We start from the raw sequence: 18,237 nt of genomic DNA, 5'->3' as shown, positions 1-18,237 counted from the left end.
GGAGGATCGGAAGTCGTTGTCGAATCGAGAGGGGGCGGTGACTCCGAGATCGGTGGACTTCAACGCTTGGTATCTCGATGTCATTGCCAGTGCTGAGCTCGCTGATTATGGGCCAGTTCGCGGGACGATGGTTATTCGTCCCTATGGTTATGCTATTTGGGAATCAATTCAGGTATAATATTACTACTTGTTACTTCTTAATCGCTAAAGGTTTTCGTCTTTGACAATTTAGGAGCTAACTTTCCCGCCAAATTGTACTCTTCTAATTGTTTCCGAGCATGAGGATTGCGTTTTGTTTACTACTGGGGCATATTTGCTAGATGTATATTAGTTGGATAAAATAGTCCAATGTAGGAAATATTGTTTACTCCATTTTAATTCTATCATTTATCTCGAATTTAATTTACTTTTTTGTTTTTTTAAGGACTACTTGAATGTGAGGTTTAAGGAGACTGGACACAGCAACATGTACTTTCCTCAGGTGTGTAACTTCTTCTTTAAGCTCAACTGTGTTCATTTTGGGAGTTTATTATGTAATGCTTTTTTAAGCGGGAGATGAGAATTTTGGGTGTATGTTGTCTACATGAAATGTTGGATTCTAAAACCATTGGTATTTCCTTGAGCACAGGTTATAGATTTTTTATTAGCTGTGGGAGATAACTGCTATCTGAATACAAATGGAGTATTTATAATCTACAATGTGCATTTGCAAGCAATTGCATTATGAACTCTCTTTTTTAGTTTGATTTATATGACACCTTCATTTATTATATTAAGAAGTAGATTGAAAGTCCAATCAAAGTTCTATTTGTCAGACTCTGATCTATAAGTCAAATATGCATAAACTATAATGTGTGTTTGCATGCAATTGCAATATGAACTGTCTTTCCTAGTTTGATTTACATGATACCTTTATTTATTATATTTAGAAGTAGATTAAAAATCCACTCAAAATTCTACTCATTGGACTCTAGTCCAAAATGTGAAAGCAAAAATATCATACATATTAAGATTAATCAATTCAACTAAATTTTGAGCTAATTGAATCTTGTTAGCTGTCCTATCAAAGTCATTCACTTAGCTTACACGGAAATGGGATCGGCGATAATTCTTTGGTCTTACGTATCAGTACTAATCTCATGGCTGTTATGTTTGGAAGGTGACTCACAAAGAGTGATGCTGAGATAATATCTATAGGAAAACAAATAGGATGCAATTGTATAGTTTCTCAATGCTGGAACAAAGCAAATTCGTCCGATGCACTAGCTACTCTGATACCCCCCCAAGTTATATTTTCCATGTTCTTCTTGTTATATAAAACTCAAAAACTTTTCCTGGATAATGCCTCAGTGAAAAGATCACCAATCTAACCATCCCTAATAATCTTTCTGATCTGTAGCAATTAATTATCTCATTACGAATTTGCAACATTTTTATCGACTTGACTAATAGACTATCAGTCAGCATCTAGTCAGAAGGAACTGGTTAGACACAATGATAATCTGAACACCCACATTATATCTAGGAACTTTGATTCAAACATGGCGACATTTCAGATGGCTAGGTCTCAGACATGGAGTGTGGGGACATGTAGCAGAGTCTTAGACAAGGGGATATGTAGGCTTTAGAAATGTAGCCAAATATTAGGGTCTGGGATACAAACATAGCAGTAGGAAGAAGGTTCAAGTAAAGAAAACTCATCATATCATATGTTAGGCTTTGATCAGTCTATTTTTTAAGGATGCTACTCGATAGTTACCATGTTTTTGGCAGAATGAGGCAGAGAGGGCTTGATGGCAACCTTGTCTCAGTTGGTGGCACGATGGTTGCTGCGGTGAGGGAGTATTACTTCTCTGTAGTCTGTCGGAGTTAGGGACAGAAGATAGAAGGTTACATTTTTCTTGTCACAAGAGAACCGAAGGGGCACAATCTTAGGGGTCAGGGATTATGCATTGAGGTTGGCACGGCCTTTTAAGGAGAGTAGAGGTCAGCCTGAGCGTGATATGGCTTTGGGCTTTATACGAGGTTATGGTGGTACTTGGATAAAAAATGGAAGGGGCAAATGATGGAGAGGTGTTTTCGATTGTTTATTTTTTTTGTTTGCTATGGGAGCCACGAGAAAACGTGTTAAGGCGCCAAATTGTCAAGGAAAAAGCATTGATGTGACACTTCTAATAGAAACCCCCTCGGCAGCCTCAAGATAGGAAGAAGGCTTCTTCAGGTTAGGAAGTTGGCTCTAATTAGGACATAGTATTGATCCCTTTGGATTGTCTGTCTTAATTTATATCGCAAAAGAATTGCGATTCTTATTATAGCAAATTTTACTGACTATCATATAGAATTTTCACGGTCTAGGAACATTTGGAGGCATGCTCCTTGGTTGCACGAGCTTAAACTGCATTGTCAAGAAAGGTAGGTCAATCTTTCTATCTAGTTGTTTCCAAGGTTCTTTGTATAGCCTTCTCGCCAAGATTTAATATGTTGGAGGTTTTGGGGCTCTCTGGCAGCTCATCTAAGAATGTGGAGCTTTTGTAGCTGTATGTATCGTGCAACTCGTGCTCCGTTGCCCAACCCATCCTCATAGAAGAATGCGTCTATGCTTGTGTTATTTAATGGCGTTAATTGAGCTTTATTTTGGGGTATCTGAACACATTTTATCTTCTTTTGATGCAGTTTATACCATATTCATTTATAGAGAAGGAAGCAAGCCATGTTGAAGGTTTTAGTCCAGAGCTAGCACTGGTTACCATTGGAGGAGGAAAGGAACTTGAAGAAAAACTTGTGGTACGTTTACCGAAATTATATTTCAACTGTTTTATCTTTCAACTCATGTTTTTCTTTTTCAAGATTAGTGGGAATTAATATTTCAAACAGAAGTCTATGTTTGATGCTAGACCTTAATGATGTTACTTCCATTTTTGAGGGTCTGGCAGGTACGACCAACAAGTGAAACCATTGTAAATCACATGTTTACACAGTGGATTCAGAGTTATCGTGAACTTCCTCTCATGATTAATCAGGTTAGAGTCAATTGTGATTTCTGAAGTTCCCTTAACATTGTCAATCTTTTATCAATCTCCTCACGGACTACTATATTCTATTCTTTAGTGGGCGAACGTTACGAGATGGGAAATGAGGACAAAGCCATTTATAAGGACTCTTGAGTTTCTATGGCAGGAGGGCCACACAGCTCATGCAACACCTGAAGAGGCAGAGAAGGAGGTTTGTCTTTAAGTTTATGGCCTTTCACTGTAACGAATTTCTATTGCTTATTCATTCAGCTTTATATCTCTGTGTTGCAGGCACTACAGATGATTGATGTCTATACAAAATTTGCTTATGAGCAAGCTGCAATACCTGTCATTGTAGGTAGGAAATCAAGGGCTGAAACATTTGCTGGTGCCGCTTGTACTTATACAATTGAAGCTATGATGGGTGACAGGAAAGCACTACAAGCAGGAACCAGCCACAACCTTGGCCAAAACTTTTCTCGTGCCTTTGGTACACAGGTTATTCACCAATTTATACTTCAGATATGAGCTGTCTTTTGTTGTCTATATGAAGTTATTTTATTAATAGACATTTGCATAAGATGTATGGATAGTTGAGTTTTGGTTTTAAGCTTGATAACTATCAATGACAGCCTGTTTTTTATGTCTTGTGATACAGCTTTTCCTAAATCTTAATGTTCTGTGGCTTTCTTAGTTTCATGGGGATTATATGTCAAATACTCATTTATGATTATAATTATTATTAATGGAAAACATTCTAGGTTATTCCGTTTATATCAGTTAACTCCAGCATTTGCTTCTTTTGTTTAATTGTAAAAGTTTCTCTTAGCAGAAGGGAATAAGAATCTAATAACTCAAGAAAGAGAGAGAGGGGACAAAGATAATTCCGGTGATGAGAAGACAATGACAAAGTAGGACCACCGAAAACTTGTGAAGAAGCCTGTATATCATAAAGAATGGGACTGATACTGATTCATTATTAAGAACTTTGGTCATCATTTACATGAGATACACAAATTAGATATCTTCCTCCTGAAAAATCAGATAATTTTTTTTACTGATATAAATTCAGTAGAGTTAGAAACACACTTGTGCATTATTCTATCGTGTTGTCTTGAATTCTTCTTTTTCCTGCAACTTATGCCTTGGATGACAAATTTAGCACAAAAGATGGACCTAATAATAATTTTAAAACATCTCATGCCTGTCGCCTCCTGTATCTGAAGGTTAGGTTGCCTTGGATGATAAGTTGATGTCCATGAATTTCACAAAAAAGCAAGGAAAATTTGATTCCTATGCAGCACTGCTGTTGCATTAGTCAATCATCGTTACTTGGAGTTGGCTGTCTGTAAGTTATTATTGCTATTAAGTTTCTTGCTTCATGAGCTTAGGTTAGAAAATGGTTAAATTTCTAAATGTCTTCATGCTGAATTAAGTTATTATTCCATTCCAAGGATTGGAGTTGTTTTCCGTAATAACTATTATGTACTTTTTCTTATAGCTGTTTTTGAATGTAATTTATGTGTTTTTTTTATGTAACTGACAGTTCACTGATGAAAATGGACAAAGAAAATATATATGGCAGACCTCCTGGGCTATCAGTACTCGTTTTGTTGGTGGTATTATCATGACCCACGGAGATGATGCTGGTCTAATGCTTCCTCCCAGATTAGCACCAATTCAGGTATGCATGCTTCCAGTTAGTCATTTTACTCTGGCATAGATGCGTGTGGATGCTGTTATTATGACTAATATGAACCATGCAAATCTAAAGGGCCCAGGTGAAGAGAGTTTCACCTGTGTTAATCATGACCGATAAAGTAATCTCTGGGTACTTTTATATACTAGTTGAGATGCACGTGCAATGCATGTGGTTGAATATCATGATTATTTAAATTAATAAAAAGAGAGTAAAAATAAAAAAAAGAAAACAAAGTTTTTTTGTGGGATTGATCATCAACTCAAGAATCTCTCTCAAATGAAATATTATCGTTGTTTCTTTTAACCTAGTGGCCATGTGATCTACTATTTATGAGTTATAAACACATTAATCTAGTACAACATCTCTATTTATTAGTATCTTGAAGTTTTCAAAAGATAGGTAATTATTCAATTCACAAAGGAATTTTGCATATAAATTTAGTTGCGATATGTCCATTGAACTATTAGTTGTGATTTGACTCATATTCACATTAACTTTTAGTTGTGATTTCACTCATATTTATGTTATCTAATATTCTCATTCAATTTTAAACCTCATTCTCTGTATTATAGAAGTAAAACTGAGAGTATGAAGAATTATTTTCTTACGAAATTAGAGTAGGAAGATTATGATATATTTCGTCATATGCTCTAAATATAAAAATTTCTTTTTTCTTTGATGCAAGGTCCCTATCAAATCTTACCCTAAACGATGTGAATAAAAAATGCTATTATAACTCACTTGTCTAGGGTAATTGTATAAAAAATGCTATTATAACTCACTTGTCTAGGGTAATTGTATTGTATATAGGATATATAACTCTTTTGAAATATCCACATCTGTTAAATGGATTTTGCTATTGTGAGAGCAACATGTTACAGGCTCGTATTCAAACTTTTTAGTTCTATAAAATACACACGAATTTATAGTGCATAGCTTATATATCGTAAAGAACATATTGGTTTATAAAAAAATTTCTCTAATAACGATAGTATTACAACAATATTAGTTTATTACTATTCAGTATTAAATCAATTTTATTATATAAGATTATATGACTTTTTTTAATAAATTATAAAGTATATATATGAAAACATCGATGCTTATAGCCAGTAGCTGGGCTCCACAAAATGGTTAACTTTACATTGTAGTTTGCTATTTATAGTACTGTTGGTAATCCCATTATCTTTCCTCTTTATCTTATTATTTACACTTTTCAGATGTCAGTTCTTGTTTGCTAATCATTCAATTGGTTATATTTAGTTTTTATAATATCAGAGATTAGAATATTCTCTTCTGTTTAAAAAGTATTAACATGATTTTTTTAAAAAATATATATACATAGTAGCAATAGTATATACTTCAATTCAACTTAAAAATTAGCTTGAAACCATTTAGAGTGAGGTTCTTTCTACGCTAGAATGATGATATAGTGTTTACACAATTTAAAAGTCAAAGAAGAAATTTCTACAAAGGAAAAGTAATTTAATATGTCAGATTAACAACTAATTTATAAAACATACATGAGCAATGCAAATAGCTATAAAAAGTAAGTTATATATCTTCATGAAAATTTCATAGTGAGTGACCAACTACAATCATCTTAATTTAAGCATAAATAATTTTTATTTTAGTTACTAATTTGATATGCGTAATTATGAAATAAATCTCAAGAAAAAATAGAAATTGAGATTGTATTATCCTGTAGGTAAATAAATAAATGTTATTAGAGCTCCTCTTTATATTAAATTTAAAAGTAATAATTTAAATTATTAAGCGCAAAATATTAGCTCATGTGAGAAAGTAAAGTAATATATATATATATATATATAGTCAATCAATCAAACGTATTAAAATTATGATGACCATAGTCAAAATTATATGCTGGGTTCACATTAAATATAATTTTTAAAAAATAGTACATTAAAGTCAATATCTTTTTAACCACTATATACATTGTCTGAAAAGTTTTGCATATATAAACTTGACGCAGACGTAGAAATGGGGAGGCCGATCAGATATCGTTTTGATGCCGAAGAGCCCTGACAATAACAGTTAATTCACGAGCTTGAATCCACAAGCCAGAAGTTTCTCAAACTTGAGAAAAAAAACAATGTAGAAAAATTCTCATGATTGAATAATTAAAAAGTTAATTATTGATTTATAAAAGGAACTATTATATATAGCCAACTAAACCTATCCTAACTTTAATAAAAAAACTGTTTCTAAAAGAAAATAACAAAAAACAAATTCTTTCCTAATCTGATATCCGAGTCGACACGAGGCGAGTTGACTAGTACCGCCTTTCGTGTTGACGGGGCATGTATTCCTAACTGCTGTTCCAGTCGATACTAAGCGTGTCGACTAGTACCGTTTTTGTGTTGACTGACATGTGTCGTCTCGTTCTGCCTGCTTCGTCTCGTCTCGTCTGTTGAGATCTCGTCTCGTCCGCTGAAATGTCTGCTCCGATGTCATCTCGTCCGCTGAGATGACTTGGTTTGTATTGAGTTGAGATGTCGGATATTGGACGAGTTGAGATGTCGTCTCGTCCAATTACTTGTCCAATTAATTGATCTCTTGTATCAGCCCTTCTTTCGGAAGAACTCGTCTCTGAGTTCGCATCACTTGCATACAACTCGATTGAATGATAATAGCCAGAAATATCCGCCACGTTGAATGTCCTCGGCATAGCCATTCCTTATGGAAGATCCACTACATATGCATTGTCATTGATCTTCTTGAGAATCTTGAACGGTCCATATCGTTTCGGCTTAAGCTCGCTGTATGTTCCAGACGGCATTCGTTCCTTCCGTAGGTACACCGTTACCATATCTCCTTCATTGAACACTTTGAGTCGTCTCTTCTTATCCGCTTGCGCCTTGAACTTTGCATTAGCCTTCTCAAGCTTTGTCACTTCCTCCTGAACGTTGAAAGCATTCTCCGTCATTGAACTTGCTGCCTCACTGAACTTGCTACTTGTCGGCAGCTTCGACAAGTTTTGGAGATGTCGAGGTGTCTTCCTGTAAACAATAGAAAAAGAAGACACACTTGTGGAACTATGAATAATTATGTTGTAGGCGAATTTAGCTTGTGGTATAGCTTGATCCCACATTTTTGTCTTTTCTCCACATATGCATCGAATCAAGTTCCCCAAAGTTCGATTGACTACTTTTGTTTGTCCATTCGTCTGAGGGTGGGCTGCACTCGAATACTTTAATGAAGTGTCAAATCGTCACCATAAAGTACCCTAAAAAGTTACCAAAAACCTAGTATCCCTATCCGAAACAATCGAACTAGGAATACCATGTAGCCGAACCACTTCTTGAAAGAATAGCCGTGCAAAATGTGGTGCATCCGAAGTCTTACGATATGGAATGAAGTGAGCCATCTAAGAAAAACGATCCACTACCACAAAGACTGAATCTACGTCTCTTTGTATTTGGGGAAGTCCCAACACAAAGTTCATACTCAAATCCTTCCATATATCCTTGGGCACAGGTAAATGAGTATAATACCTGTATTCTGTACTTGCCCCTTTGCAACTTGGCACACTTGACAGCTTCTCACAAGTGTTGCCACATCCTTCCTCAAACTTGGCCAATAGTATCTCTCTTCAAGACTCAAAACAGTCTTATCTCGTCCAAAATATCCGCCAAGACCACCACCATGAAAGTCTCGGATTACTTTCTCTCTCAATGATGTCGTTAGAATACAAAGTCGATTCCCCTTAAATAGAAAGCCGTCCATGATAACATAGTCTCCTGTGGGTTGTCTTGTCAAACACTTGGCCTAAATCTCCTGAAAGTTTTCATCATTAATATAAAGCTCTTTCAAACTGTCAAAAACAACAACTTCACCTCGCAATATGCTCAACAAGGATACCCGTCGACTCAAAGCATCAGGTACCTTATTGTCGACTCCTGATTTATGTTGTAAAGTAAAATTAAACTGCTCAAAATACGAAGCCCAACTTCTATGCATTTTGTTGATATGCTTCTGATTCTTGAAGTGTTGAAGAGACTGATGATCGGAGTAAATCACGAAGATGCATTTTGTTGATATGCTTCTGATTCTTGAAGTGTTGAAGAGACTGATGATCGGAGTAAATCACGAAGTCGTTAGCAATGAGGTAATTGAAGTGTTGAAGAGACTGATGATCGGAGTAAATCACGAAGTCGTTAGCAATGAGGTAACTCTCCCAAATGTTCAAAGAACGGAAAACAGCATACAACTCCTGCTCATAAGTATTCCACTCCTGTCGAGCTTCATTCAACTTCTCACTCAAGAAAGCAATGAGACGCTTCTCTTGAGAGAGGACTGCTTCAATACCCACACCACATGCGTCACACTCAAGCTCAAAGAGTTTGTCGAAATCTAAAAACGCCAATATAGGTGCAGTGATAATCTTCTTCTTGATAAGGGCAAAAGCTGCATTTACTTCATCAGTCCACTTAAAAATGCCCTTCTTCTTCAAGCAATCCGTCATGGGAGCAACTATAGGACTGAAATTACGAATGAAACGTCGATAAAAAGACGCTAATCCATGAAACCTTCTTACTTTAGTAGTACTTTTTGGAGTCGGTCAGTCTCTGATTGTCTTAACTTTATCTTCATCGACCTGAATTCCTTGCAAGCTCATCACGAATCCCAAGAACACAAGTTGAGTCGTCAAGAACATGCACTTCTTAAGGTTGATGTAAAACTCATTCTCCTTTAGCACTTGGAAGACCTCTCGGAGATGCAGCATATGTTCCTGCTCATCCTGACTTTTGATGAGAATGTCATCAAAATAGATCACTACAAACCTTCCTAAGAAAGACTTTAGAATTTGTTTCATCAAACACATAAAGGTGCTTGGAGCGTTCGACAACCTAAAAGACATCGCTAACTATTCGTAGAGTCCCTCACTACTCTTGAATGCGGTCTTCCACTCGTCGCCGGGTTTGATTCAGATCTGATGATATCCACTCCTCAAGTCGACTTTCGAAAAGACGTTCGCGCCCCCAAACTGATCTAACATATTATCTAGCCGAGGGATTGAAAATCTATAGCGAATTGTAATCTTATTAATGGCCCTATTATCCACACACATCCGCCAACTGTCATCCTTTTTTGGTGTCAACAGTACTGGAACTGCGTATGGACTCATACTCTCTCGGATATGGCCTTTCTTAATAAGGTCCTTAATGATGTCCTGTAAAACATTCTTTTCCCGCGAGTTCATGCGATAATGTGGAATGTTAGGAAGTACTGAACCCAGGATGAAAATCAATGTGGTGTTGAATATCTCTCATGGGAGGAAGACCCTCTGGCAGCTCTTCAGAAATCAACACTTCGAACTCCTTAAGCAACGACTTCATCTTCCCTGGGACCTCAATGAGTGTCTTTACTTCCTCCTTCACAACTAAGGCAAACATCTGCTTTAACTCTTTTGACTTGGCCAGAAACTCACCCTTATTGCACAGAGATATACGTTTGGACCTTTGATCCTTAGGGTTCTTTGGAGAGGGTGGAATAGGTGGTAGGATGATCTTCTTATTCATCTATAAAAAAAGTACTCGTTCTTCTTGTCGCTATGCTTAGCATCAACATCATACTGTCACGGTCGTCCTAACAAGACATGACACACATCCATATCCACAATATCACAAGTAACATAGTCATTATAAGTCTTTTCCAGTGATAATGGCACGCGATACAACTCGGTCACCTTTACGGAGGGGCCCTTCTTGATCCATCCTATGGTATAAGGCACAGTCTTTGTCTCTGTCGGCAGTTTCAAGTGATCCACCAAGGCCTTTGACATAATATTCTCACAGCTTTCATTGTCAATGATAAGGGTGCACACCTTGTTGTTGACTAAACACATAGAAAAGAAAATTTGATGCTGTTGTGATAAGTCTGGTGTCTTCTGAGCGCACAAAAGTCGTTGAACAACACATGACACATTGTCGCCCTTAACCTCGGCAGCCTCTTCCTCGTACTCTTCTTTAGATGTTGTGTGCCCATCATCAGCTTTTTCATAATCCGTAAGATTGACTTTTCGTCGCTGCGGGCACTCGTTGGACTTATGTCCTAGTTGGAGACATCAGAAACACTTTCCTACGGTCGGCTTGGCATACTGATTTGATTGAGTCGTCTGGGGTGGTGGTTGATTTGTTGACCGCTCGGTTGATCGTGGAGGATTAGACCGATCAGTCGTCATTGTCCCTGCCAACTCACCTCTTGCCTTCTCGGCCAAACTTTCCTGATCGGTTCGCCTAAAAGGTGGTGTCTTGGATGCCTATCTTTTCGCCTTTAGAGCCATATTGTGGGTTTCGTCCACATAGTACACATTGTGGATGACCACATTCTTTTGAATCGATACTTCAAACCACCAATATATTTGGCTGCGAGTTGTTCCTCGCTCATAGACAAATCGCAACGAGAAGTAAGACGGAAGAACTCTTTGGTATAGACGCTTACTGATCTGACTCCTTGACGATATTGTTTGAACTGGTTGTAGAGGATTTGTTGATAGTCGGGTGGTAGAAATCTTGCCCGTAGTAGCTGCTTCATGCGATGCCAAACCCGCACCGGTTGCTTGCCTTGCCGTCTCTTAGTGTTTTGAGTTTGATCCCACCATGTCACGGCTCCTCCTTTGAGACGATATGCCACAAACTTCACCTGGTTTATTTTGGACACATTAGCCATCTCAAAGAACTTCTCCATTTCGTAGAGTCAATCCAAGAAAGCCTCTATGTTCAGATTTCCTCCGAAGGAAGGAAGCTCTACCTTCATCCGATAGTCGTGGTCTTGATGATATCGGTCTTGTCGGTGATAGTTATGACGAGGGTTGTAACCTCTACCTCGACCTCTACCATAAGGTCGATCTCCTTCCTCTTCACTCAAAACATTATCATACCATGACCCTTCAAATTGGTGACCATAGTCCACTCCGTCATCACTGTAATCATCATAGGGAAGGGTTTGATTGGGAAGTCGTCGAAGGAATGGAGGGGGTTGATATTGAGGAGGTTCATGCGGAGGGGGTTGATATGAAGGGGGTTGGTTTGGACGTGATTGGTTTGGAGGGGAATGAACTGGAGGGGTTGTTGATTATACGGGGGTGGATGTCGGGGTTGTCCAACTCTGGGTCCGCCTAGGTGAAGTCCGTCGGCGAAGTTATTCCCATTGTTGAGGTGAAGGGTAAGTCATTCAATGGCTTGTTAAAGGTTCTGAAGAGACGCCACCAACGTGTCAAATCTTCCATCTATAAAATCCATCCTCACAGAAAGATCCTGTAGAGAAAGCTCATTGTCGTCACCTGCCATTATCGAGTATGTTAAAGCCGAAGCTCTGATACCACTTGACGTAGACGTAGAAACGGGGAGGCTAATCGGATATCGTTCTGATGCCGACGAGCCCTGACAATAACAGGTAATTCACAAGCTTGAATCCACAAGCCAGAAGTTTCTCAAACTTGAGAAAGAAAACAATGGAGAAAAATTCTCTTGATTGAATAATTGAAAAGTTAATTATTGATTTACAAAAGGAACTATTATATATAGCTAACTAAACCTATCCTAATTCTAATAAAAAAGAAACTCTGTTTCACTATTATAAATAGCGGTAAATAGCCCCGTAATAGCGACGCTAATAGCGTTAACGGTCTCTTCCCGCGACGCTATCGCCCGCTACGCTATCGCGCAATAGCGGTGACATATAACGGAATATGTCTGTTTGCAAAAGCGGTCAATAGTGTGTCATAAGGGTAAATAATGAGTGATTGTATTCGAAATTTGCTTTTTGACTGCTATTTAAAAGCGGTTTGAGGCTTATTTTTTTAAATTAAACTCAACCCTTGATCATTGCATTCCACCGTCTCCTGTGATTTTCAGCATACTCCCGCTATCTCTCATAGCTTCTGGCACCTATCTTGATACTTCCTCTCACGTCCTCCACCGTGAGCTCCTCTTAGGATAATCCTGTCACTGCTAAGTTTTTCTTCTCGAAGACGACTTTTTGATTCCTCCAGTCATCTTCAGTATTACGTGATGGTTACATGTCTATTTCATGTTTAGGATCTCTTTAAATCATCCAATATGTACTTTTAGATTTCTTAGATTTTTCTTTAATTTTTTTTAGTATTTATACATATTTAAATTAGACCGCTATTTGACTTTGCGCTTTTTATCGCTATTTTACCGTAATAGTCCGAAATAGTCTTAGCGATGTTTCACCGCTACGCGACGCTATCCGCTATCGATAACCTTGCTCTGTTTCTAAAAGGAAATAACCAAAACGAATTCTTTCCTAATCTGATGTCCGAGTCGACACGAGGCGAGTCGACTAGTATCGCCTTTCGTGTCGACTGGACATGTATTCCCAACTTCTGTTCTAGTTGTGTTTTGTGTCGACTGGACATGTATTCCCAACTTCTGTTTCAGTCGACACGAAACGTGTCGACTAGTACCGCCTTTCGTGTCGACCGACATGTGTCGTCTCGTTCAGCTTGCTTCGCCTCGTCTCGTCTGCTAAGATCTCATCTCGTTCGCTAAAATGTCGTTTCATCTGCTTCGATGTCATCTCGTCCGCTGAGATGACTTGGTTTGTATTGAGTTGAGATGTCCGACGAGTTGAGATGTCGGATATTCGACGAGTTGAGATGTCGTCTCGTCCAATTACTTGTCCAATTACTTGATCTCCTGTATCAAAACTATACTGCCTACGAATAGTAATGTCCATACTTAACTATGCCCTAATAATCTTAAGAACACCTTACTCTTCAATATCATCATTAATTGACGTATCTATGCATCAAACCGGAAACACATTGAAAAATTAGAAAACTACAAAATAAACACCTCCAAAAATTTTAAAAATTATAAAAAAACACCCTAAAATTTTGTAATTTACAAAGACAACTATTAAACATTACATTGACATCAAGGAATTACAAAAAATCATTGAAATTTTTTAAAGTTTGGAGGTTTAATTTGCAATGTATTAAATTTTAAGGGTATTTTTTGTAAATTTTAAATTTAATAGATTTTTAATTAGTTATGTTTTTTTCAAAAAAGTTATGGATAATATTGACCATGAAAAGTTTTTCCTAAACCAATTCTTTTAAAGAGTGTATGATATTCTTTGCAAAATTTTAATTTTCTAAGGGTTAGTAATTTTTCATATTCATTTTAGTTTCTATAAGTTAGAAATTCTCATGATGTTTTTTTTTGTAAATTATGAATTTTAGGGGCTTTTTGTAATTTTTTAAGCATAAGGTATTTTTTACAGAGTATAAATTATTTATAGACTACTTATAATTCCTATGCTTTCAATTTACCAATGAATTTGAAATTCTCAGGATGTTTTTTTTGAAAATTTTGAATTTTAAGGGTTTGTTTGTAATTTTTGGAACTTTAATGATGTTTTCTATAAATTATAAATTATGTAAGGGATGTTTATAATTCTCATATTTTCATTATACTGTTAGGTTGGAAATTATCAGGGTATTTGTAAATTTTACAAAATTGAGGTTTTATTTGTCAATTTGTAAAAAGTTCAGTGTTTATTACAAATTCCATAAAATTTTAGGGGTTGTTTGTGTTATTTGTAGGTTTTTAGTGTGTTTATAGGTTTGAAATTTTCAAGGTGTTTTTTATAAATTTGAATTTTTAGGAGTGTTTTTGTAGTTTTCAAAACTTTAATGATATTTTCTCCAAAATCAAAAAACTTTTAATTTCTAGTTAGCATATGTTTTTCAAATTTCTCTCTTAATTGAAATAAGTAAAATTTGTAATTTTCAAGATGCTTTAATAAAAATTTGAATTTGTAGGAGTGTTTTTGCAATTTAAAAAACTTAGAGAATATTTTTTACAAAGCCTAAAATTTTTTAGGTGCTGGCTAGCATATGTTTTTTAGATTTCTCTACGAACTGAAATAAGTAAAGGATTTGAATTATATAAAACGTATATCTTTTATTCAATAACACGTTAAGTCTCATTATGAATAGGATAAATCATTTAGTTACCAATTCAAAAAAGATAGGATAATTAGAATAGATCAGGATAATAATGTAATATTAAAAAAGGTTGAGGGTAATATTGACCATAAATTTTTTTTTTCCAAACTCAATACTTTTAAAGGGAGTATATGATTTTAACTCGGTCAATTTATGGCCTCTTTTAAATCTACTGTAGCATGCACTCAAAATCTGACGCACATTCCTAGGATGAAACTTGTTATTTTGGTCCTTAGTTCTTCTGTTCTGCCATTTCACATATTTTGTTATTGTCTAATAAGTTTGTAAAACTACTAGTATGCAAGCAGCAAGCTGTATGATTGGCATATGTTCCACTTTACGGCCTCTTTTATAAAAATGCCTACTTCCTGTTGGCTCTGTCTGAAAATAGCCAGTGTAATGATAAATCTGTGTGTCCTGTCAATAGTCTAGATTCAGGGCTGAAGGAAATTAACCAAAATCTAATGCTTATCACTTTGATTTTGCTACCTTCTGCACGTAATTCAGTTCTAAGATACTAAATGTTTTGCTCATAACATATTTTCAGGTGGTAATTGTTCCCATTTGGAAGAAAGCTGATGAGAAAATGGGAGTTATTAATGCTGCTACTACTGTTGAGAAATTATTGAAAACTGCTGGAATCAAAGTCAAACTTGATGACTCAGAACAGAGGACTCCAGGATGGAAATTTAATTTCTGGGAGATGAAGGCAAGTTACAGGCCGTCATGTTTGAAATATAAATGTTCACAAATATAATACTAGAGCCAGTTAATAGAACTGAATATGGATCTTCACTCATCATTGCACTCGTTCTATGTCTGAATAGATATCTCGTTATGGTCAGTTTGGTTATATGCAATAGGAAAAGTGACATTTTCTACTTGTTTGGTTTAGAAGAGATTCATGATTAAAAAAAATGTAAATATGAATGCAATGTGCCAGACAATTTTATTTATTTGCATCTTGCTGTTTTTATATGGAAAATTAACCACCAAAATGAGAAACTATTTTTTTCACCTTGCTGTTCAAATCTATTTGATGAGCCCTCTTTTGATGAAACTAGACGTCAAGGTTATCAACTTGACTACTGAATCACGACGAAGACTTACTGTCCATATGGAAGCTATATGTATATTCTACTTGACTAAGACTTACAATGACCAAGACTAAGACTTGATGAAAATAAGACTTACAGACAATCTCTGTGATTCTACAGGGTGTTCCTTTAAGGATAGAAGTTGGACCTCGTGATGTTGCCAGTGGGAGTGTAGTTGTTTCTAGAAGAGATATTCCTGGAAAGCCTGGAAAAGAGTTTGGAGTATCCATGGACCCTTCAGTTTTGGAAGACCATGTGAAGAGCAGGTTGGAAGACATCCAAGAATCGCTATTGCAGAGGGCTACATTATTCCGTGATAGGTAAGCCTCAAATTTGTTTTGGGTACATGCTAGGTAAGCCTAAGGCCCTCAAGTATTTTTTTGATGACAAGGTCGACCTCGACTTATATTTGTTGGAATATGCATGCTAAGATGTAAGTTTGCTTATTATGAGTGAACAGTAGCAACTTTTTGGGATAAAATTTTCAAAAGTACCATGAACTTTGATCTTGCACAAACCACCACATTTCTTTTTTACCAGAGAAACATACCATGAATTTCTTTTTACTAAACAACCATGCATGATCACAGTTTGTAAGTTGTCACGTATTTTGCATGTTACTTGATTTGGACAGTTTTGCCTTCATGTACTTTATCTGCTTCTATATTTCCCTTATAAACGTTGTAGGTTGATACTTGATAGATATCAATAACAATAGTTTAGAGCTTTTTCCAAGATGATGATGCCGTTAGCAACAGTGTCCAATAGTTCATGATGTTTTTCTGCACGTCTAAAAGTTCATGGTGATTTTCTATAATTAAAAAAAGTTTACACTAGTTTTGGGCAAAACCCCTTAGAGTTCAGGGTAGTTTGTGAAATTTAAGCCTTTTTTTCACTTACTCCCTGAACCTTCACTAGTTGCGCTATAAGCAACGGAAAACATGCATGGAAAGTGTCATAATTTTAGTACTTTTTCCTCTTTTTCCTGTATTCTTGCGGTTGAAAATTCAATGGATGCTTATGCAGTAACATTGTGGACGTTAGCTCGTACGAGGAGCTGAAGGTGGCTATTTCTCAGGGGAAATGGGCAAGAGGTCCATGGTCAGCTAGGTCAGCAACTCGTCATAATCTTTTGTTTCCTACTGGGAAATGAATTAGAAAGAAGTTTATCCTAGAGTGCTAAAGATTTTGTTTTGGTGGTTATCAGTGATGCCGATGAGTCGAAGGTGAAAGAAGAGACAGGCGCAACAATACGCTGCTTCCCGTTCGACCAGCCCCAGGGGCGGAAGACATGTTTCATGACTGGTAACCCAGCCGATGAAGTTGCAATTTTTGCCAGATCTTATTAAGTTCGTTCTAGTTTCTTCCTCCATTCTAAAAGGTACCAAATTCATTTGTAGCTTCTTCTCACCGATATACACTAATTATGTAAGTTACTTGTTTATAATCCAAAATCGTAATTCAAGCTCAATTGTTTGTAATGATCTGATAGATTTTTTGTTGAGAAAGTTTGTTAAATAAAAAATACGTTCTTTGTTTCACTTGGGCATCAATCATATCACGCTGATGCATTAGCTAGTAGCTTCTACTTTTCTACATGTTTGCTATGGTGATAAATAGGATGATCAATGATCCAGTGGTTCTGGTTCTTATCAGAAGGTGTACATATCCGATATGATTCTTAAAAGACATAGGAGGAGTTCTTGTTAGACGCTTCTACAAAGATCTAGCTTATAACTAGTTTCAGATAAAGTATATGATCATCTATACTATATATTAAGAAAATCACTTCTTTTGTTTTGTGGCTCACATTTTCTAAATTCCAAAAATTTCCTTTACGGTTGGAGGAAGCTACGGAAACACACTCACACTTGAAAACATTCACTGAACTGCCCCCTCTCTTGGGCAAGAACAACGACAATGCTCTTACACTGGGAAAAACTTGTGGAAATATTCCCGCCCTTGGAAAAATCATCCAAAATATCGTCAAAGTTGATAAAAACCTAATAAATCACTCGTTTTTTTTGTGTCATGCACGCATTCCGTGGACTAGGGTACTATTTTATCTACATGTTAATTGCCAAGTAAGCATAATATTGAATTTATAAACGAGTTACTACTTTGTTATTGATTTATTTGTAAAAATATGATCGGATTTTATAGCTGGTTCATGATTGAATTCTACCTTTTTCACAATATACATTCAACAGAGTATCAGGTAATTGTCATATCTATGAAATCCATACCTGTGGCTTTTTGTGATTTTGTTAACCCCCGCGTGCGCGTGTATATAATGTTGTATGAGCATTTTTTGAGATTTTTATTGTTACCTATGTAATTAGAGGTGGGCGTGGGCAGGGCCGGTTCAGGCTCGTGACCCGGCCCGTCGGGTTCAAGGTTAGGCCGGGCCTGACCCGGGCTCGG

General features: G+C 36.5%; 1 protein-coding gene across 3 annotated transcripts; it reads left to right on the top strand.

The window, feature by feature from the left end:
* LOC109848834 (proline--tRNA ligase, chloroplastic/mitochondrial) lies at positions 7 to 17,352 on the top strand. 3 transcript variants are annotated; one of them, XM_020418534.1, is made up of 11 exons: positions 7 to 172; positions 425 to 481; positions 2,674 to 2,784; positions 2,934 to 3,020; positions 3,109 to 3,222; positions 3,303 to 3,509; positions 4,558 to 4,695; positions 15,264 to 15,425; positions 15,934 to 16,133; positions 16,840 to 16,923; positions 17,021 to 17,352. In XM_020418534.1, exons 1-11 carry the CDS (start codon positions 128 to 130, stop codon positions 17,160 to 17,162), a joined length of 1,347 nt encoding a protein of 448 aa, XP_020274123.1. In that variant the 5' UTR covers positions 7 to 127; the 3' UTR covers positions 17,163 to 17,352. The 3 variants fall into 3 exon arrangements, with proteins under 3 accessions (XP_020274123.1, XP_020274121.1, XP_020274122.1); XM_020418532.1 differs by lacking the exons at positions 7 to 172; positions 425 to 481 and adding an exon at positions 2,390 to 2,412 and having other exon boundaries at positions 17,021 to 17,315; XM_020418533.1 differs by lacking the exons at positions 7 to 172; positions 425 to 481 and adding an exon at positions 2,390 to 2,412 and having other exon boundaries at positions 2,924 to 3,020; positions 17,021 to 17,315.

Source organism: Asparagus officinalis, chromosome 7 (assembly GCF_001876935.1).
Source record: "Asparagus officinalis chromosome 7, Aspof.V1, whole genome shotgun sequence".
Lineage (NCBI taxonomy): Eukaryota > Viridiplantae > Streptophyta > Magnoliopsida > Asparagales > Asparagaceae > Asparagus > Asparagus officinalis.
Note: the sequence above shows the minus strand (reverse complement) of the source record. Positions and strands in the feature narration are given on the sequence as shown.